This window comes from Triturus cristatus, chromosome 3_1 (genome assembly GCF_964204655.1).
Source record: "Triturus cristatus chromosome 3_1, aTriCri1.1, whole genome shotgun sequence".
Lineage (NCBI taxonomy): Eukaryota > Metazoa > Chordata > Amphibia > Caudata > Salamandridae > Triturus > Triturus cristatus.
Genome location: NC_140583.1, coordinates 49634189 through 49655931, shown reverse-complemented (window position 1 = coordinate 49655931; position 21743 = coordinate 49634189). Strand labels below are relative to the sequence as shown.

General features: G+C 46.4%; 1 protein-coding gene across 2 annotated transcripts in view; it reads right to left on the bottom strand.

Moving 5' to 3' along the window:
* Positions 1 to 21743, bottom strand: part of LOC146859674 (astacin-like metalloendopeptidase) — a 565544-nt gene that overhangs the window by 87682 nt on the left and 456119 nt on the right. For both annotated transcript variants that reach the window (XM_085643427.1, XM_085643428.1), the window contains one exon: positions 1326 to 1441. In XM_085643427.1, the coding sequence (XP_085499553.1) occupies positions 1326 to 1441 (116 nt within the window). The remainder of the gene's footprint in view (positions 1 to 1325; positions 1442 to 21743) is intronic.

Sequence of the window (21743 nt, the reverse complement as noted above, 5' to 3'; positions counted from 1 at the left end):
ACATACTGATGATCACTGGAGCATCTCCAGGAGAAGAGGCAGGGACCAACCACTCTTCCTCGTCTCATCGGGTGTGTCTTGGCATGCCACAATGTTTTGTCGCTATCTACTTTCTAAAGCTTCAGCTTAGGTAGCTGCTGCAATCTTAGGCTGTGTTAGCTGCTACTCTCAGTTTCTTTGTTATTTTTATGACTTTGGTGTAAGTGGCTCCCTCTTAAGCTTCGCAACACACCCGAAGAAACATCAGCAGAAACACTTCCAGCTCACTCACCACTGAGAATACTTTGATAACTCTAACCCCGATCTATCAAGACTAAATACAGGGCCATGGACATGTCAGCAGTACCCAAAGATCTGTTGTTGCTCTAGGCTGTAAATTCTCAACAGAGGAATCCAACGTAGCCTGTCCAGGCACCAGACATTACATTGCTCCATTGCTCCATTCATGGTGTGGTGGATCTCAGCTCCTCCACCACTGGGGAGAATACTATGATAACTCGAACCAAGAGCCAACAAGACAACCATCAACCAAATGTTCAACTAGACACTCCAGACTGAAAGTATAAGTGGCTAGAATCCTCTCTGCCAATAGCAACCAGTCTCAAGGGTAAAACTTGGAAACTACCAACAACAGCTAGTAATAATCAGCTCTAACTTTTGTTGGTCTTTGCCACTCAGGCTGTGCCTGTTCCAACCACCTGTTTAATGCAATAGTAAATACTCGTACCGTTCTGCAGAACTATGCCACTCTCTCTATTTCAGTCTGCCAGCTGCAATGGACTACTCGAGACCCAGGATATCTGACTCATCTCAAGACATTTGTGTTGAACCTCTGAAAAGTCGCCATCAAACGCTGGCAAGGGAGCGCCTCTTAGAGGAAACTCCTTTAATTCACCACACCTTAAAGGGTCACTACTCCAAACAACTGAAAGTGGCATGAAGGCACAATGCAAAGCACTTACGTAAATCATTATATAAGTTGTGCAGGTAAGGAACCTAAATAGGGCAGATTCCCTATGCGTCAAAGTTATTGGAGGTTAAAGAGAGACCACTGCCAATAATTAGCAACCAATGGGGCTGGTGATAACTCCACCAACATTTAGTGGCTGCTTCACCTCTAAATGATAGTTTGTAGGGTTGGTAACCCCACTTTACCATGGGCCATCCTCTCTGCCAACTCTGAACGAGGCTCTAAAACATATAGATGAAGGAATCCAAACTTTTTTTATACAACTGTTAAATAATTTTACAATATTTTGATGACAGTCATGCCAGGAATCTGATTTTGCACTTGTACTTAAAGGAAAGCAAACTTCTGAAGTCACCTTGTTTGATGTAGGACGGATCAGCCACCGGCAGTTTGCTCCATTTTGGTACGCGCCTGGAAAGTTGGGTGTTGAAAAGGATCCCTGTGGATCAGACAGCAGGGAGCTGCAGCGATCTAATGAAAGACAGCAACCAATCAACAGCAGACAAACAGACATATTATGACAAACATTAAAGAGGGCGTACTAGAAATGCACTTCCACCTAATCAGGGTTACTGCTGGAAAACACATGGGGGCAAATTATCAAAGAAGAGCGATAAACATCGCTAAGCGCACCTAGCACGTTTCTGTTTATTGCCGTCTATCGCTGAATTACATCGCCGTGTTAGCGGCGTATTATCAACGCTTCGTGAACAGGCTATGTAATTCCAGCGATAGACAGTGAGAAACAGAAATATCGCCTGAAATCCAGCGATGATTATGGAGATGCTTGCTGATAGGGGACTGATAGGGGAGTGTGGTCGTAACATGGCGATCCACCTCCCATTATCAGCATAGCTAAGTAAAAGAAAAAGCAGACGTTAAGTTCATGCGATAACCGCGGTTAGCGCGGTTTGTTTAATCGCTGGGGCCGCATTATTAATAGTGCGGAGTTGTGTTTGCCACGTTAATCATGCAGACATTGTGAGGAACGCCCACTTTGCATGTCATTAGTGATAATAATCGCTGACATGCAAAATTGAGAAAAAACGGCTACTAAATCAAGGAATCACCCATTAGCGTGTCCTTGATAATAGTGCGATACTTAAATCGCCGCGTTTCGTCCGTAATCGGCCGATAAAGCGGCGAAAATGGGCTTGATAATATGCCCCATGGAGAGTTGCATCAAAATAAAAGTACTTTAGCTAGAGCTTCCAAACAAGGGCTTCAACAACTGTTTTGAAACAAGCTTTGTAAAAGCCAACAGGTTTGGCTTTAATGTGCTGACATATGGTCACAGCATTTGTGCATGGTTAAATTTGCATGTGTTAGTACGTTAAAGCCAGACCTATTGGGGGGTGTGGTTTCGGCACCGACAAGATGGCCGCCTGAGCCCGGGACTCCGCTGCACCGGGACGGACTTTGGACTGCGGAGTACGTTTTCGCGCTTCTTTCTTCAAATTCCGTACAGATATTGACGTCGGAATACAGCGCGCATCTGGTGAGCATTCTAATGTACTTTTCAGCGCTCATTTAACACCTTTTCCATTGCGTTGTTTAATCGCCTCAGAATGGCTGCCATTTCGTTGATAGCGCAACGCTAGCGCGTTGCTGGCGCGCGCCAAGGACTTCAAATTTGCAGTTTCTCCAATGGCTATTTTTAAGTTTTGGAGGCCTCCTCATCATTAATAATGTTTTTCTGCTTATCCTATCAGCCTTTTTCCTAGTTTCTTTCACTCTGGATAACCACATACAACAAGAGCCATGCTGCTGTGTTATACTTCACTGATTCAGCTTTGGCATTGCTGACATGATTACTTACCTGGTCCTTTTCCACTGCAGAATGCACCAGTCTTCAGGGATTTTCTAGAGACTCTTCATTATGTATGCCATAATTTTTTCCTTTTTTCTAATATAAGCCTGCTTGGTCAGCTCTCTGTTAGCCATATGGTGTCAAGTCTTTTTGTGTTATGGCTCCCACATTCTTCCCTTTTTATTGTGGTGGAATCTCAGCTATCTCCAGTGCGACGCTTCAACGCTTCTGTCATGGATTTCCTGGCTCAATATTGATTACCTGTCACTGTCTGCGTGGAATTTTTCTTTCACTGGTTTTCCTCATAGCAATAGTTCTCACTCACCTCATTATCTGAGCACTCTGGTTTCTATGGGCAAATTACGTAACCCGAAGTTTGTTTTTGTACCTTCAAAGAGTGCTCCCACAGCAACATCTTCCTTCTCCCCATCACCAGACTCTTCTTCTACTACAGTCCAAATGGCGGGACATCCTCCCACTCGCCCTTCCTCGTCACAGTCAAGTTCGAACAAATCTTCTCCTCCCACTACATCCACTAAACATTTGAAACAGGACTCTCCTCCTCCTGATAAATCGCCATCTCCTATCTCCATGGAGTTACTTTTAGAGGAGATACGCACTTTGCGTCCATTTGTAGAAGAAACTAACAGCAAAATGCAGTTTCTTGAGGAGAAATGGTCAACTATGGAGAGCAGGGTGACTTCCATGGAGCAGCAGGTTTCAGAGAACCAAGTCAATTCCCAACGCATCTCCTCTTTGGAAAAGTCTGTCCTCGCTCTTCAGCAGCATACTGAGGATTTGGAAAACAGAAATAGGAGGAATAACCTACGCATTTATGGTCTGCCGGAGAGTCTGGAAGGTGATGACCCTGTTTCCTTCTTCTCCTCCTTCCTTCCGAAGCTTCTTGAAATGCCTCCTACCACCTCCCTTAGCATTCAAAGGGCTCACAGGCTTGGTCCTCGCTCATCTGCCTCAACTAAACCACGAGGAGTCATCATTCTCTTCTTGAAGTTCACAGATCTTCTTTCAGTCCTCTCTGCAGCCAGATCCAAGCGTCAAGTTTCCTGGTTAGGACAGAGGGTGTTTCTCTCTCAAGATGTTTCGAATGCCACTGCGTCAAGAAGGAAAGAGTTTTTGAATATACGCACTCCTCTACGCTCTCTTGGAGCCAGATACGGTTTATTTCACCCATGTATTTTCAAAGTTACTCATCAAAATCGAAGTTTGACTTTTCAGGATCCTGCTGAACCTAAAAACTTTGGGGCAGATTTATGATAACTGGCGCATCCCTGCATATCAGCAGGGATGCGCCAGTTATTATGCGCCACAGCTGCGCCACCATGGATGCGCCGCATTTATAATGCGGCGCACCATGGGGCAAAAACGGCACAGATGCGTGACACATCTGTGCCGTAAAAGTGGCGCATTGCTGGAGTTGCATCGCAAGCGCGACGCAGCTCCAGCAATGTTCTGGGGGGCCCTATCTGTACAATGCTGCGTCAATCCTTACGCCTGCTTCAAGCAGGAAAGAGTTTTTGAATATACGCACTCCTCTACGCTCTCTTGGAGCCAGATACGGTTTATTTCACCCATGTATTTTCAAAGTTACTCATCAAAATCGAAGTTTGACTTTTCAGGATCCTGCTGAACCTAAAAACTTTGGGGTAGATTTATGATAACTGGCGCATCCCTGCATATCAGCAGGGATGCGCCAGTTATTATGCGCCACAGCTGCGCCACCATGGATGCGCCGCATTTATAATGCGGCGCACCATGGGGCAAAAACGGCACAGATGCGTGACACATCTGTGCCGTAAAAGTGGCGCATTGCTGGAGTTGCATCGCAAGCGCGACGCAGCTCCAGCAATGTTCTGGGGGGCCCTATCTGTACAATGCTGCGTCAATCCTTACGCCTGCTTCAAGCAGGCGCAGGGTTTTGACGCAGCATGTGCCTAAAAGTGACTGAGTGAAATCTTTTAGGAGGCGTTCCTGCGCCGGAACGCCCCCACCTGCCCTGGAACGCCTACATGTGGTGCAGGGCTTTACAACGTGACGCATCTCCCAGATGCGTCACGCTGTAAATACCCCGCGCCATGGCGCAGGATTTGCGCCGCTGCTGTGTCAAAAAAGTGACGCAACGGCGGCGCAAAAGTGGCGCAAGTGGAACATAAATCTGCCCCTTTATTCATATTCAGACCAGCAGTGGCATGGATACCTCCACTTCTACTTGTGGCTAACTGTTTAATTTTCCTTTTTCTTGCAGGTTCTCTCGGATAAAGTTTTTGCATTTATCTTTGTTTGTTATATTGTCGGTTTGCCTTTTGATATTTTCACAAAATTTAAGTATAGTTTCTTTCAATGTGTACTTCTTTTTCCGGTTGTTCTCCTTAAGATGTCTCTTTTGTTCTAGTTTTCTATTTTCTCCAGTTGTTAGTTGGATTGTAGTATATATTCTTACGTATTTTCCTATGTTTTTTCCCTTGCCCTAACCTCCTTTATATCTATTCATTTAGATTGGTTGGTGTGTTTCCCTTCATCTCCAATGATTCTTCTTCTACGTTTTTCATCCTGGTGCGGTTTGGACTCCTGATTTCGGGAGGTTTGTCTTGTTGAGTGTCGCCATGGCCCGGTTGTATTCTTTTATGTCCCCCTCAGGTATGTTTTTTCAGTCATCCTTTTTGGATATGTACGGTCTCTTCTCGTACTTTTTTCCTTTTATCCTGCCTCTCTTTTCCCTTTCCTTCCCTCTCCCTTGTCGCCTATGCCCGTTTTTCCTCTGTGTGTGCTATTATCCTATTTTATCACTTGTATAGTTTCAATTTTTTCTTCTTCCTTTCTTTCTGGCTCCTTCTATGATTCCTTCCTCTTTTTTCTCTCACTTTCTGACATTTTCTTTTCTCTATTTGTTGCTGTAGTTTTTGTTTCTATTGCCTTTTTGCAACTTTTAAACTCAGAGTAATCTCCTGGAATGTAAAAGATTTCATTATCCCCATTAAACGTCAGAGGATCCTTTCCCACCTAGCTTCATACAACCCCGATATAGTTCTCTTACAAGAGACTCACCTCACTGAGGCAGAGTCTCTTAAGTTAAAAAGAAGCTGGGTGGGTACGGTCTTATTCTCTCCTTCTACCAATAAGAAAAATGGTGTTGCTATTTTATGCCACAAGAAATTACAATATAAAGTTTTGTTACAAGAAACTGATTCTGATGCTAGATGGATATTAGCTAAGTTGTTAATTAATTCTATTCCTTTAACTGTTTTTAATGTTTATGGTCCTACGCAATTTGATTCTTCTTTCTGGCCCTAAATTATGACCAAATGTGTTCAATATAGAGATGACCTCTTCATTCTAGGTGGCGATTGTTACCAGATTGTAGACCCATTTCTTGATCGTAAATCAACTGTTCGTTTCACACCTCACAAACCTCACAAACAGTTTCTGGACACAATTTCTCACTTGCATCTTATTGATTCTTGGAGACTTTTTCACCCTAGACTACTCCTTTTTCTCTCCTCCTCATGCATCTTTCTCTCGTCTTGATTATATTTCTCTTTCTCAATCCTTAGCTCAAAACTTACTATCTTCTTCTATTGAACCTATAGTCATTTCGGACCATGCCCCTATTGTAACGGACCTTGACTTACTTCTCCCGCATCCCAAGTCTTCTCGTTGGCGCTTTAATAATTCTCTTCTTACTGACTCACTTTTCTCCTCTTCCTTTCGCTCTTTTGTTAACGATTTCTTTTTGTTCAATGATAATCCCAGTACCCCACCTCATCTTCTCTGGGATTCCTTTAAAGCCTCAGCACGGGGGTTTATTATTGATTTTGTTTCTAGGAAAAGAAACATTTTCCCCAGAAACGGAAGGCCCTATTGGTTTGTATTAAATCTCTGGAACACAAATTCTATTCTTCCTCGAATAATTGCATCTCTCCTGACCTCATCCGCGCTAAGATGGAATTTAATAAATCCACTTCTGATAATGCTTCCTCGATACTTCTCCGCAGTAGTGCTCGTTATAAAGCAGGGAAACTCTTAGCTAACTATCTTAAATTTCGCAAAGAACGTTCCTTTATTGACTCTATTTATTCTTCTGATAACACTTTACTACACAAAGATCAAGATATTCTTGACCAATTTCAGCTATTTTATCGTACTCTTTATACACCAGAATCTCCTCCCACTCCGTTTCTTATTCAATCCTATTTTGAGAAACGTCCAAATCCCTCTAATTCTCATCTTAACTTTCCAGACCTTGAAGTCGATCTTTCATTAAGTGAACTATCTGCGGCTTTGACTAACCTCTCTAAAGGTACGTCACCAGGTCCAGATGGTTTTTCAGTTGAATTTTACTTACATTTTTCTGATCTTTTACTTCCCAAACTCTTAACTCTCTTCCAATCATTCCACTTGTCTGGTAAGGCGGAGGGCACTTTTCAAGAAGCTACCATTTGCCTCATCCCTAAAGATGGTCGTGATCCCCAATTTTGTAAGAATTATCGCCCGATTTCTTTAGTTAATGTGGACTATAAATTATTTGCCAAAGTGCTTGCTTTGTGATTAGATCCTTTTATTCCCCATCTCATTGGTAAAGAGCAATGTGGATTTGTTAAAGGCCGTCTTACTAATTCGCGTCTTTTCCTTAACATTTTAAATAAAGCTTCATCCCTTTCTACTCCTTTAGCTGCTATTTCTGTGGATGCAGAGAAGGCTTTTGACAGAGTTGATTGGTCCTTCTTGTTTGCTTCACTACGCTGGCATGGTTTTGGTCCTCATTTTATCTCTCTTATTTCTTTGCTTTATTCTGCTCCTAAAGCCTCCGTTCTAGTGAATGGTCAGGTTTCCTCATATTTTCCTCTCCAGCGGGGTGTTTGCCAAGGTTGCCCATTATCTCCACTTCTCTCTGTTCTAGCCCTTGAGCCCTTTCTATCCTCTATCCGTAACAACAATTTCATTTCTGGTTTTCCCTATGGTAATAATCAACTGAAACTCTCTGCGTATGCAGATTACATTCTTTTATTCATTTCCGATCCAGAAACATCTATTCCCCCTTTACTATCTGAATTCGATTCATTCTCGCAGGTCTCAGGCTATAAAATTAGCTCAGATAAGACTGAAATTCTTTCTCTTACTAAATTTTGTCTTCCCCATTTCTTCTCATCTACAGGGTTTGCTTGGAACAGCTCGAAGATTAAATATTTAGGTATCTGGTTCTCTAATTCTATTCCCTCTATTACATTGAATATGTCCTCAGTCTTGTCTCGAATTGAACAATCACTCTCTACTTGGAACCCTCTTTTTCTTTCATGGTGGGGGCGGTTAGATTCGATCAAGATGATGATAGCCCCTATCCTAATATACATTCTTTCCATGTTACCTGTTCACGTTCCCGCAATCTATTTTAAGCGTATTGATTCATGTCTGTCAAAATTTCTTTGGAATAACAAGAATTCTAGAATCTCTTTAGCACTTCTTCGAAAACCCAAACCCAATGTTGGAATCAATTTCCCAGACTTTCGTCTATACCACAAATTCTTCTCTTTACGTCAAGCCTCGCGATGGCTAGCAACAGATTCTTCTCCTTTCAATCCTCTTTGGCTTCTCGTTGAACAAACACTGCTCTTACCTTTCTCCCTTCGTGAAATTGCACACTTCTCTGCTAAGGCTCCTCATACTTTATTTCCTTTATTTAAATATACCTCTTCTCTTTTAAAACCCCTGGTCGGTCCTACCTCTGTTACCCGCAAATCTTTTTTGTGTTTCCCTATCTGGTACAATTCACTTATCCTTCTAAATAATAGACCCATCTTTTGGAATTCTTGGCGACTAAAAGGTATTATATGGGTTAATCAACTCTTTGGCAGAATGTCACCTTGCTCCTTTCCTCAATTTCAATTATCTTTTCATTGCCCTCTTTACTTTTTGCAAAAGTTTGTTACTCTTATGACAGTTATTCTTGACCTTTTTTATTCTCTTCCTTCTTCATCTTCTGCTGTTACCCAAAATCCTCTTCTCAAACTCCTCTCTACCCTTCCTAAAGCCTCTCTCATTTATACATTCTTTTTATCTCCTAATCCAGATCGCGTTAAATCTAAGTTGAAACTCTCTTGGGAGGCGGATTTGGGATGTGTCTGGTCTGTCGCTCTATGGGATAAACTTTGGTCCAGATCTTTGAAAATTTCTCGTTCTGCCTCTCTCACTCAATCTTTATTCTATTTTTATCTCAGACGTTATCTTTCTCCTCTTTCTTTGACCCGTTTCTCTGCTTCTCCTGATTCTAACTGCTGGACGTGTGGCTCTCCTAATACTGATCTTCTTCATCTCTTTTTTCTCTGTCCTTCAGTTTCGCGCTTTTGGGGAAATATTTGGTTGTATATCTCTCGTATCTTTGCTCTCTCAGTTCTGTATTCTATTCCTCTTCTTTTTCTTGGCAGCCTTTCTGACTCCTTAGATCTTCCTTTACACTCTCATGGTCTCCTAGATCTCTTGCTTGCTCTGGCTTTTCAACACATCTCTTCTAATTGGAAATCCCTTACAAAGGTTTCTTTACGTACTTGGTGGAACACTTTATGTCATTTTCATAGACTAGATGTTGCCTTTGCCTCCTCCTGTAATCCCATTCATAATAGGGATCTCTTCTGGTTACCCCTTACTTTGTACTTGGACCGGTTGGCCCTGAAGAATGTGCCACACATCAACTCGGAAAATTTGAAACCTCCTTGAAGGAGATTGCATCTTTTCGTTTTATTTTATTTTTTACAGGGTCTTTATGTCTCTTTAATTTTTCTATTATGTTGATCGGTATTTATTGCTTTATCTACAGCAATTATTTGTACTTGTATGCCATATTTTACATTTACATTGGCCCTCTCTCCCTTCTTTCTCCCACTTCCCCTTTCCTATAAAACTTTACAAAATGCTTTTATTCTTCTGTATCTGATATTAGCTTAGTCAACGTATTTGTATTTCTTTCTTTATCTTTGATTACTGTTGATATCTCTTTGTATTAATGATTTCTTTAATAAAGCATTTCAAACAACAACAACAAAAGCCAGACCTATTGGCTTTTGCAAAGTTTTTTTTCCTCCTTGAAACCAAAAGAAGAACAATGGATAAGGGACAGATAGAGAAAACAATGGAAATATCCATAAACGGGAAAAGAACGAGAAATAAACATTAAAGGAAACTCAACAGGAAAAAAGAACGATGTATAAAGTGAAATATGTAAAAAAACGTTCGGGATATAGACAAGAAAAAACAGGGGAGACTCTCTAAAAAAATAAAAATTCCCACTAAAGTGAAAATAACAAAAAAGGATTGCTTGCTCTGCAATGTATGCTTGAGATAAATAATGTAATGTGTGATATTGTGCTGTACTTTTGAGATGTAAAATAGATCTTCATGGGGGGAAGTGATCTGACCACCCCAGAAGGTGGATTATTTATGAAGAGCTTGTGTGCCCTATCCCCGTGTCAGGAATCATCCTCTTGCTAGCTTGAGTCAGCTTGGTGTGATGGAAGCCACAGGTCTCCTGGCCATCGGCTGTGCCTCCCAGAGCTGCCCTTTGCCTGTGGATGTGCCTGGCGGCCAGCACTCAATGTGCGGTCCAGATTTTCTGATGGGGTGGCCTCAGCTGCACCACAGCTCCATGCAGATGGGCCGCCTGAGGAGTGTTTAGCTGCTGAGGGGGCTCCCTGCACCATATGGACTGCCTGCTGCCCAGAACGGGTGAATACTGGATCGACTGCTCCTGGGCCTCAGAGGATTCATCCCAGATAGTGAGTGGGGCGCAATCAGCTGGCTGTGGCCTGGCCCTGCTCATAGAGTGCACTAGGATACTTGGGGACTCGCTGCCCTTCCTCTCTCTCCCTCTACTACTTGGTGCTTCAGTGGCCTGAGGCTAAGCACATGGCCATGTCTACCTCCTGACCCCTGGGGGTAACTTCCAGTGGCGGCTCCCATGCTAAGGCAGAGGAGTGTCACCCCACTGTTTTTCAGCAGTGTGAGGAAAGGAAAATTAAAATGATAATAGCTTGTTGTTACTACCATTGTATTGTTTCCAGCTGCTTTGCGTGAGGGTGGGCAGGGCTGCTCTACCCTATGAGCAGGGCAGGGCAGGAGTGGTTTGCCCACTCTAAGTGCGCATGAAGGCTTGGCCAGTCCTCTGGGGCCAGCTAAACAGGTATGCGCACTTTGCATGTTCCCCTTGCAGGCTGCATTCCAGCCTGCATGGAGAACATGCAGAGGCCCCAAGTCTCCGCTTGAGCATCGAGCTACGGCGCTCAGACAATACACAAAGCAGGGTGGTAGGACCACTCTCAATGAAGGCCTTCGTGATCGTGAAGTCCCTCATCAGCAGGTCGGCTTTGGCATCAGTGGTGCTGGACTTGACACACAACAAGCCTTGCTTGCTGCAAATTCCCTGGTACCCAGGGTATTGGTGCTGGGTGACTCCTGGAGAGTATTGCATGTCCAAACTTGGCAAGGAGCTAGATCTGACCTCTTGGAACAGCAAAGACTTCTTCCTGGTGAACGGTCAGGAAGTCGAAGTGCAGGGCAAGTGCAGTCGATGCCTGCAACTTCAGTGGGATGGCTCCTCCACCCCAAGGGAGATACTACTTGGTTGTTGAAGGTGCGAACAATCTTCCAAGAAGATGGGCAGGCTTTTAAGCTCCTAGATAAGTCAATCTTTGTGATTGTGTCGGTGCACGCAGCCAGGCAGGGTTTGGTGCCAATTTCGGTGCAGGACCTCTATTCTCAAGCTTCCATTCTTCTTTGTCCTTCCTTTGGTTCCTAGTAGACGAATATGAAGTCCTGGTGTCAGGGGCGTTAAGGGGAGTGTAAAGTAGTAACCAATGTGCTGCTAACCCCTGGGATTACTACACTCCCTATATGACCACTGACTGAGAAGAGTGGGCATATTCCTGACTTGATGGTGAAAACCTTTCTCGACTGCCCACTCCAGGTGGCCCACCTTAGTGGTGTGACTAGCCTGAAAGTGTGACCAGCCTTTTGACTAAATAGGATTCCTGACTGCTCTGGTGCCAAATGGCCTCAGGGCAGTGGGTGCCATTCCCCAGGTCTGGAAGGAAGCCATGGCCACACAAGCAAGGTGGCAGGAGCATTGACATCTCTCTCCTGGATAGGCTGATTTCACAAGTGATCCTGATGCAGGAGTAGTGAACACTTTCCTTCAGAGCAGGCATTGTTTCTGGCCTCTGAGAGCACAGACTCTTACCTACAGTGGGTCAGAAATATGTCAGTAGTGGCAGGCTTGACGACCCTTGACCCTTCTTAGGTAGGTCGCTCCCCACGCCGCACAGCACCACCTGTGTGCCCATGCCCTCAGCCCAGCTGCCGCTGCCACTGACGAAGTACGAGGCCCTCCTCCAACCGCAGGCTACCACCTGTGCCTCATCCTTGGTGGCCAGTGGTAGGCCATAGGTTTGTACTACTGCTGTCCTGTTCTGCTGTATTTGCATTGCCTCTGTGTTAATTGTGTATTCTGTCTCTTCCCTCCCTGTGCTCTGTTATTCCTGTGCCCTTTTACCTTCTGTACCCTTGCCGCTCGTGCCCCCGTTCTTCCTGCCGCTGAGCCCCCTGCGGCCCCGCCCCCTGCTCGCTTCACTTTGCCTTAGCGTATTTGTGCTGCTTTGTTGACACTGTTATTTTATCTGCATTTTCTTCCCCCTTTCCCCCCTTGTGCCATTCTGTGCCCATTTTGCCTTCTGTACCTTCGCCGCTCCTACCCCCGTTCTTCCCGCCGCTGCATCCCCTGCGGCCCGCCCCCCGCTCGCTTCACTTTGTCTTAGCGTATTTGTGTTGCTTTGTTGACACTGTTATTTTGTCTGCATTTTCTTTCCCCTTTCCCCCCTTGTGCCATTCTGTGCCCATTTTGCCTTCTGTACCCTTGCCGCTCGTGCCCCCGTTCTTCCCGCTGCTGAGCCCCCTGCGGCCCCGCCCCCTGCTCGCTTCACTTTGCCTTAGCGTATTTGTGCTGCTTTGTTGACACTGTTATTTTATCTGCATTTTCCTCCCCTTTTCCGCCCTTGTGCCATTCTGTGCCCTGTGCCAATTTTGCCTTCTGTACCCCTCGTCGTTCCTGACTCCCGCTGCTGTGTCTGCTGCGGCCCGCCTCCCCGCTCTCCCATACGTCCGCTCCCACCTCCCAGCTGCTCCTCCCTCCCACCTCCCCTTCTTATGGGGCCCGCTGCGTGGTGAAGGGAGTGACCCTTGACCTTTCTTAGGCAGGTCGCTCCCCACGCCGCACAGCACCACCTGTGTGCACGTGCCTCAGCCCAGCTGCCGCTGCCACTGATGAAGTACGAGGCCCTCCTCCAACCGCAGGCTACCACCTGCACCTCATCCCTGGTGGCCAGTGGTAGGCCGTAGGTTTATTCTGCTGTTGTCCTGTTCTGCTGTATTTGCATTGCCTCTGTGTTAATTGTGTATTCTGTCTCTTCCCCCCTGTACTCTGTTATTCCTGTGCCCTTTTACCTTCTGTACCCTCACCGCTCCTGCCCCCATTCTTCCCGCTGCTGCGTTCTCTGCGGCCCGCCCCCCACTCGCTTCACTTTGCCTTAGTGTATTTGTGCTGCTTTGTTGACACTGTTATTTTATCTGCATTTTCTTCCCCCTTTCCCCCTTTGTGCCATTCTGTGCCCTGTGCCCCTTTTGCCTTCTATATCCCTCGCCGTTCCTCACTCCTGTTTCCCGCCGCTGTGTCCCCTGCGGCCCCACCCCCCCGCACTCCCATTCGTCCGCTCCCACCTCCCAGCTGCTCCTTCCTCCCACCTCCCCTTCTTATGGCCGCCGGTATGCGGCTGCACCGCTGGTGCGCCAAAGGCGTGCCTAAGGCAAGCCTGTCTGCGCCCGTCCGCACCTGGACTGCGCCTAGCGCCAGAACCCCAGGCCCCCGTGAACGCCACAACACCCGTCTCTGCTACGATGCCAGCGCCCTCCACGCACACAACACCGGACAATCACGCACCTGCTGCCTGGCTGCCCCGAAGCGCACCCAGGAACCCTTCTCCTGCCGGGACTGCAGCTTCACCACCATCCAGCCCGCCAAACCACCGACCAGGAAAGAACCCAACTACCTCAGATGTATTCTTCTCAACACCCGCTCTGCCCGCAAACACGCCGTTGAACTCTGGCACCTACTCGAATCAACCTCCCCAGACGTCGCCTTCCTGACGGAGACCTGGCTGAACCCCTCCTCGGCACCCGACATTGCCATAGCCATCCCGGAAGGCTACAAGATCACCCGCAGGGACCGCACCAACGGAGTAGGAGGAGGAATTGCCATTGTCCACAGGTACACTCTCAAAGTCTCGACAAACACTGCCGACACCCTCAGCACGGCCAAACACCTGCACTTCCAGATCCACACCGACCCCAACACCACCCTCAGAGGAACCCTCATCGACAGACCCCCCCCAGACCCCGACTACAGTTCAGCGACTCAATCGCTGAGTTCATCAGCACACACGCCCTCCCCTCCACGGACTACATCCTCCTCTGGGACCTGAACTTCCACCTCGAGAACAACAATGACATCAGCTCCACCACCCCAATCGGCAACCTCGCCAACCTCGGACTCAGACAACTCGTCACAATTCTCACCCACTCGGCCGGCCACACGCTGGACCCCATCTTCTCGGCGAGCTCCCACGTCACCTTCAACCACACCACCCAACTCCACTGGACCGACCATCGCTGCATCCACTTCACCTTCCGGAAACCCGTCACGTACCACCGCACCCAACAGATGCCTCGCCGATGCTGGAGCAAAGTCACCGAAGACCAGCTAACAACCACCCTCGCCCAGAGCCCACCCACCGAGCCCACTGACCCTGACACCGCCGCCAGCAACCCCAGACAGTGGATCGACGACTGCACCAACACCCTCGCCCGTTCAAGAAACCCTCCAACAACCACACTAGCAAGAAAGCCAACTGGTTCACTGAAGACCTCCAGGCCTCCAAGCAAACTTGCCAAAAGCTAAAGAAGAACTAGCTCCATGAACGAACACCGAACAGCTACGCAGCACACAAGGACGCCACCCGCAGACACCATCACCTCATCAGATCTGCCAAAAGAGCCTCCTTCAAAGACCGCCTAGACAACAACGCACACAACAGCAAAGAGCTCTTCAACATCGTGAAGGAACTCTCCAACCCCAGCTCCAGCACCAATGACATCCCACCTTCGCAAGACCTGTGCGACTTGATGGCCATCTTCTTCCATCGCAAGATCGCAGACATCCACGACAGCTTCAACACCACGACTGCCCCAACAACCACTGAGACCTCCGCCCCCACGACCACCACCCGCACCAACCGCCTAATCTCCTGGACCAACATTAACGATGACAACACCATCAAGATCATGAACACCATCCACTTCTGATCCCCGTCAGACCCACGCCCACATCAATCAATCATTTAATTTGTAAAGCGCACTACTTACCGGTAGGTGATTCAAGGCCGCCCACATGGCCCGATTGCACGACCTTAACATCATCTCTTACGCTGATGACACCCAGCTGATCCTCTCCCTCACCAAGGACCCCCACACTGCCAAAACCAACCTCCACGAAGGAATGAAGGCCGAATGGATGAGGAACAGCCGACTGAAGCTGAACTCGGACAAGACGGAGGTCCTCATCCTCGGATCCACCCCTTCAGCTTGGGACAACCGCACTGGGAACAGCTTCAAAACCGACCGACCACGCATGCAGCCTAGGGGTCATCCTCGACTCCACCCTCTCCATGACTAAGCAGGTCAACGCTGTCTCTTCCACCTGCTTCAACACCCTCCGCATGCTCCGCAAGATCTACCAGTGGATCCCCACCAAAACGAGAAGAGCAGTCACCCAGGCCCTAGTCAGCAGTAGGTTGGACTACGGAAACGCCCTCTACGCAGGAGCCTCGGCCAAACTCCTGAAACGGCTTCAACGCATCCAGAACGCATCTGCACACCTGATCCTCAACATCCCTCGCTGCAGCCACATCACACCCCACCTGAGAGACCTGCACTGGCTCCCCATCAACAACAGGATAACCATCAAGCTACTCACCCACGCACACAAGCCACTCCACAACACTGGACCAGCATACCTCAACAGACAACTCAACTTCTACACCCCCTCTCGCCAGCTCCGCTTCGCCGACCTCGCCCTTGCCACAGTCCCCCGCATCCAAAGAGCGACCGCCGGCGGCAGATCATTCTCCCACCTCGCCGCCAGGACCTGGAACACCCTCCCCACCCACCAAAGACCAAAGACCTGCTGACCTTCAGAAGACTCCTCAAGACCTGGCTCTTCGAGCAGTAGCAGCATTCCCCACCCCCCAGCGCCTTGAGTCCCACACAGGTAAGTAGTGCGCTTTACAAATGCTATGATTGATCGATTGATTGATATTAGTCAGCCAGCACACTAGAGAAATAGTAGGTTTTCAGGCGCACTTCTAGGGTGCCCTCTGGGTGAAAATCACAAAAAATCTTATTCTGGCATCAGTATAGATTTATTGAGATGATGTGTTTGATACCACACACCATTCAGCTCACCTCTTATGCGGATGACACGCAAATTGTGGTGTCTCTGCTGCCGGGGCAGGAGTCAGTCAAGATGTGGATGACCCAGAACTGCCTGAAGTTAAACTTAGGCAAGACTGAGGTAATTCTTTTTGGGAATAATGCCAATTTTTGGATCCTAGACTGGTGGCCATAAGAACACTCCCAGAACCAACTAGAAAAGTAAAAACTCTGGGAGCTACAGTGGATGATAAACTCACTTTCTGTGACCAGATAAATGCAGTTGCATTTGCCAGCTTCCACCTCCTTAGAATGATCAAGCAAATTATGCAATTTCTGCTGGAGGACTGTCAGCACGTAGTTATAACAACCCTTATTCCATTAAGGGTTGACTACTGCAACAGCCTTTACTTCAACATTCAAAAGCGACAGTTGAACAAACTCCAACTTCTGCAAAACGCACCAGCTAGACTTCTTACTGGCACACCAAAATTTGTATCTGTCACCAAGGAAAGCAAAGGACTGTACTGGCTCCCAGTTAGACAACGGGTGGATTTTAAATCCTTGTGCACTGTTTTTTAAGCCCTTCAAGGAACAGGACCAGAATATCTTGATAGAGCACTTACAGCACTCTAAATTGTATGAGTGTACTATACTCATAGTTGAAACGCACTCACATGTATTTTGTCGTTTGCAGTGCTTCATAATTATTAAAATGCATTTATTCACATTCCAGTAGCACCAAATTGCAGTGTGCACTTTCAAGTAGGATTTTACATGTATTAGGGACACTTATAATTCCTGTATGTGTAAAGTGCAGGATGAAATTATATATGTGCAGTGTATATTGTGTTTAGTTAAAGTTGCCTGAACTGTAGGCCCAGATTGTAAGTTGTTTTGAGTTTCATTTTTCCTTGGTTGCTCAAGAAATAATTAAAGGAATCCTTGTTGTGCTCGAAGACAGTGTGTTCTCATCCTACTGCAGGTGCAGGAATTCGGCCTTGTTATTCTTAGATTTAAGGAGATACCCAGAATGTCTTTGAAGAATTCTGGAAGGCGAGAAGGGAGAACTCCTTTCATGCCTGGCCTATCTGAAACCCAAGGCCACTGGAAGACGAAGAAAAATTAATTAAAGCGCCTGTGGAAAGCTACTGGAAACGCAGCAATGAAAAAGTTCATCATGTGACGTATTGTGGGTTGAACATTGTCTTTTTGTAAGATGCGCAGGGACAGATTCTGGAGTCTTCTGCTTTTTTTTGGAGGAGAAGGAGCATCTTAGAGCGAGCTCCATAGCTTTAAGCTACCAGACCCATTTTGACGTGAGTACTTCTTAGGAAGTCAACACGTGCTGACACTTTTGGGATATGACAAGAGAGATTGGTAGGAACCTCGATTAGAGAAGTGTAGGGAAAGAGATTTTTGTTTTGTGTTCTTCCCAGATGAAAAGAGAATTGGACTCCGCTTCTATTCTATGCTTTATTTTGATTTTGGAGTTCATTACTTTATGCCTTTTATGCTGAATGAATTATATTCGTAGACTCGGCTGTGTATTGATTTTTATGTATCTATTTACTCTGATATTTGAATTTAAAATTTGAATTTAAAAACATTTCTATAGCGCACTTTTACCAAGCGGTTTCTTGGCGCTGTTGGATTGCGAGAAGCAAGCAGGAGCAGAGGGGAATTTAAGCATTGTAAGCACGGGAAAAGAGAAAAGTTTTAAGACCCTTCCGGAACTCAATGTAGGAAGATGACATACGGAGTTCCGGGGGGAGGGAGTTCCAAAATGCAGGAGCAAGCACTGCGAATTTCGTACCGCCAGTCTTTTTCTTGCTGAAGCGGGGGATGGTTAACAAAGCCTGATGAGTAGACCTAAGCTCTCGTCCAGGTATGTAGGGGGTGATGGCAGAACAGATAAATTCCGGGGCAGTGCCTGTTTTGGCCTGGAAAGTAGTGCAGCCAAGCTTGAACAGAGCACGCTCTTTCACCGGCAGCCAGTGCAAGGCCTGCAGTAGGGGAGTAGCTCTATGGTATTTGGGCAGGCCGTGGATCAGGCGGGCAGCCTGATTCTGCACTAGCTGCAAACGGCGAGTGGCGTAGGCTGGAGCGCCATTATAGATGATGTTCCCATAATCGAGGCGCGAAAGCACCATGGCCATCACTATAATTTTTAGGGCAGGTAAAGAAAAAAAACGAGAAATCTTCCTAATGATTCGAAGGGAAAAAAAACAGGAGGAAACAACTAAATTGACCTGAGAGTGAACAGAAAGTGAGGGATCCAGGAGGATGCCAAGGGTCTTGACCTTAGGAACTGGGAGCGGGGGAACACCAAGTGAGGTTGGCCAATGGGAGGGGGACCAGGGACTGCAACCACCTCTGGTCAAGACTAATTCCGTCTTGTCCGGGTTGAGTTTGAGGTGGTTGCAGTTCATCCAATCCTGGATGAACAGCATGACGGATTGGACATTTGAAGCAGAGGAAGTGGAGTGGGAAAGGTCAAAAATTAGCTGGAGGTCATCGGCGTAATTGAACACCGTGACCTCGAGCTGCTGTAACATAAAAATGAGGGGGTAAATGTATAAATTAAACAAAAGAGGGGAGAGGGAGGAGCCTTGGGGAACTCCACATGCAACCTTACGAGAGGCAGCGGTGAAGCCAGCAAGGTGGACTGCCTAAGCCCTGTCACTCAGGAAGGACTTAAGCCAGGTTAAATATTAAAGTGTGTCTATATTCAATTATTTTTGGCCTTATAATAAACCCCCAAAAATTTAAATTGTGGTCCTTTAGAGTATGACTAAATTGAAAGTATAACCTTGAATTGTTTTATTTCCCTCCACCACTTTTAGCAAGCAAATAAAAGACCATCAGTCTTAACTTTAGCAGAGAAAGCAGGGAATACAATTTGGCGTAATCAAATGGTAGCAGAGGATGGTTTGCATCTAAAAGTGAGGGGAGAAAAGAGAAATTAGAGTAGGGTCGGAAGAATAATAGAGCTTTGGACAGAGTAGAAGACGGCGAAGTTGATTAAGGTCGGCGGACGTTGATGGTGCGGCGGAAACAGTGGTAGCGTGAGTATGAATCTGTGTGGTGTGTTAGATTGCGGTGATGACTTAATTGTGTGATGTCTTGCGAAGTTGGGATGCGAGTTGAGTGATTGTGGGTTTATCGGTTTACTGGTCCGGACACGTGCAGAACAGGAAGTTTGGTTAGTGGACTCAAGCGAAGTCCAAGATCCCAGGATAGTTCTGTATTTGTAATTGTCTGATCAATATTGTGGGTGTCGTGAAGCGCTATCGACAACTCACTTGAGATAGGGAACTTTGTGTGAATGCAGGAGTACGTCGCAGTAGAAAGCATCAGGTACTGGGGGTGGACTACGGCGATTGAGTGATCAACGCAGGTCAGGGGCCACAGCGGATGAATGTTCTCGTAAGAGTGTTCTATTGATGTTTTGGTGGACAGACAATTACTTCTTTTATGTGACTGTAAGTTATTGTGACTGTGTTAGGAGCAGTTACTTGGTTTAATAACTTTAGATATACAGTTATTTGTAGTGCAAATGTGTGAGCGAGTGTACGAGGTGAAATTGTACAGGCGGGTGAGCCTCTGCAAGAAGAGAGCAGTGATGTCAGTACGCGCTGCGTGGGGTGATAGGTCGGTTGGTGTAACGCCGCGTTGGGATTGCTGAAAGTCCGTCCGAAGTTGAATATTGAAACTTGGGTTGCAAATAATTAATTTTCACAATGAGATGTTTTAAAGTGTTGCGAGATTTGTGTAGAGGCGACACAGGGGTAGTGACTCGAGTAGGAGAAGAAGCACTGCCAGAGGACACCCTGGCACATTATATGGCAAAAAATGTAGGACTACATACTATAGTGTGGCTTCAAAATTGGCATAAAATTACTGAGAAGGAGGGAGAATTGTCTTTCCCTCGTGATGGGTCATTTCGTATGGAGGTGCTGTATCAGCTGAGGGTAGTGATGTCTTCTCTGAAGCCTCCGCCTAGACCAACACAATTTGAGGCATTAGATGCATGAATGAGAGCAGCCACAGCGAAGAGAAGAGAAGCTTCACAGGGAAGAATGAAGAAAACAATGAAGGCAATCAGGATGCCAGATGGGATGCATAGTTGAAGAGATGGAGAGGAGACACCATAGAGGGAGAAAAATTGTATCCATTCAGGATGTTAGAAGGAGGGTCTGGAGGAAAAAGTAAGACAGAAGAGGAAAGTGATACAGATGACAGTTTTCTTGATAGACTGTTAGCAGAACGTCCTCCACCTTGTGACTCTAGGTCGAAACTGGAGCAGACACGGAGAACAGAGGAAACATCACTAGTGGGACGTATGAGTTCAGAAGATCAGACCACCGGAATAAGTGGGAGGATTTCAGTGGGAACAAGAATTCCAGGAGGGTCCGGAGGGATAGGGTACGCATATTATAAGCCAAATGAACCTGCGTGTAACATGCGGTTACCAGAAGCTCTTTCAGTACCCGTTACTATTAGACTGGTGGTTTCAATATATAACCTCAGTGAGAGAACAGGTGGAGTCAACAGCAAATAGGAGAAGGGGAAGAGACTATATCTGGAGGGAGCCTTACAATGAGTGGAACGTGAATGGCTCAGATACCAGTGGAAGCTAGTACTCCACTGCCTGCTACAGCTTATCCATCAAAGATGAACAGTGGGTCAGAACAAAGCGAACAGGAGCTTTGGCAAATTCTAATTCAGATATCAGAATGTGGGGTCCACCGGTGAGGGAGTCCATGATACAGAGAGATAAACTGGAGACGAAACATGAAGCAGCTAGGGTACTGTTTGGGTCACAAGTTGTATTTGCAGGTAATCATTGGAGAAGTCGAAGTGTTGAGAGAGAAAATCGCCCAGAATGGAGGAAAGTGGGGGTCCAAGGAGAACACAAATTTGTGACAGGGTGGAATTGAGGAGTGAAAGGGATCGGAAGGTGTTACAGGTTGCATTAAAGACACCATTGCTGGATGTGGTGAGTTTGAAAGCAGAAATAGATGAGGTGATTGAAGGGAATCTGCCATTGGACAGAATTGAGACATACAACCCAAGTGAACTGCTATTTGTAGCTAAGGATGTGACTAAGAAGGCAAAGCGAGCTCATGATGCCTTGTCACAGTTGGCACGAAGGTATGAGGTGGACCTGATGAAAACAAAAATGATGCAGGGCCTCTTCAGATTGAATTGTACAGATAAGGAACTGGGAGAGAAGCGAACAACAGGGTTAAAAGCACAAATTAGAGAACTGGTGGTAGGGATGCGTGCGTGGAAAGAATTAGACAGATGGGAAGAAAGGTGGGCCAAAAAGAAAAGCGCCAAGAAAGTGATAGGTCATACTCCACCTCTGGGTGGAGGGATGGGGACAACAGGAAATTTCCCTCTGAGAGAAGTACAAAA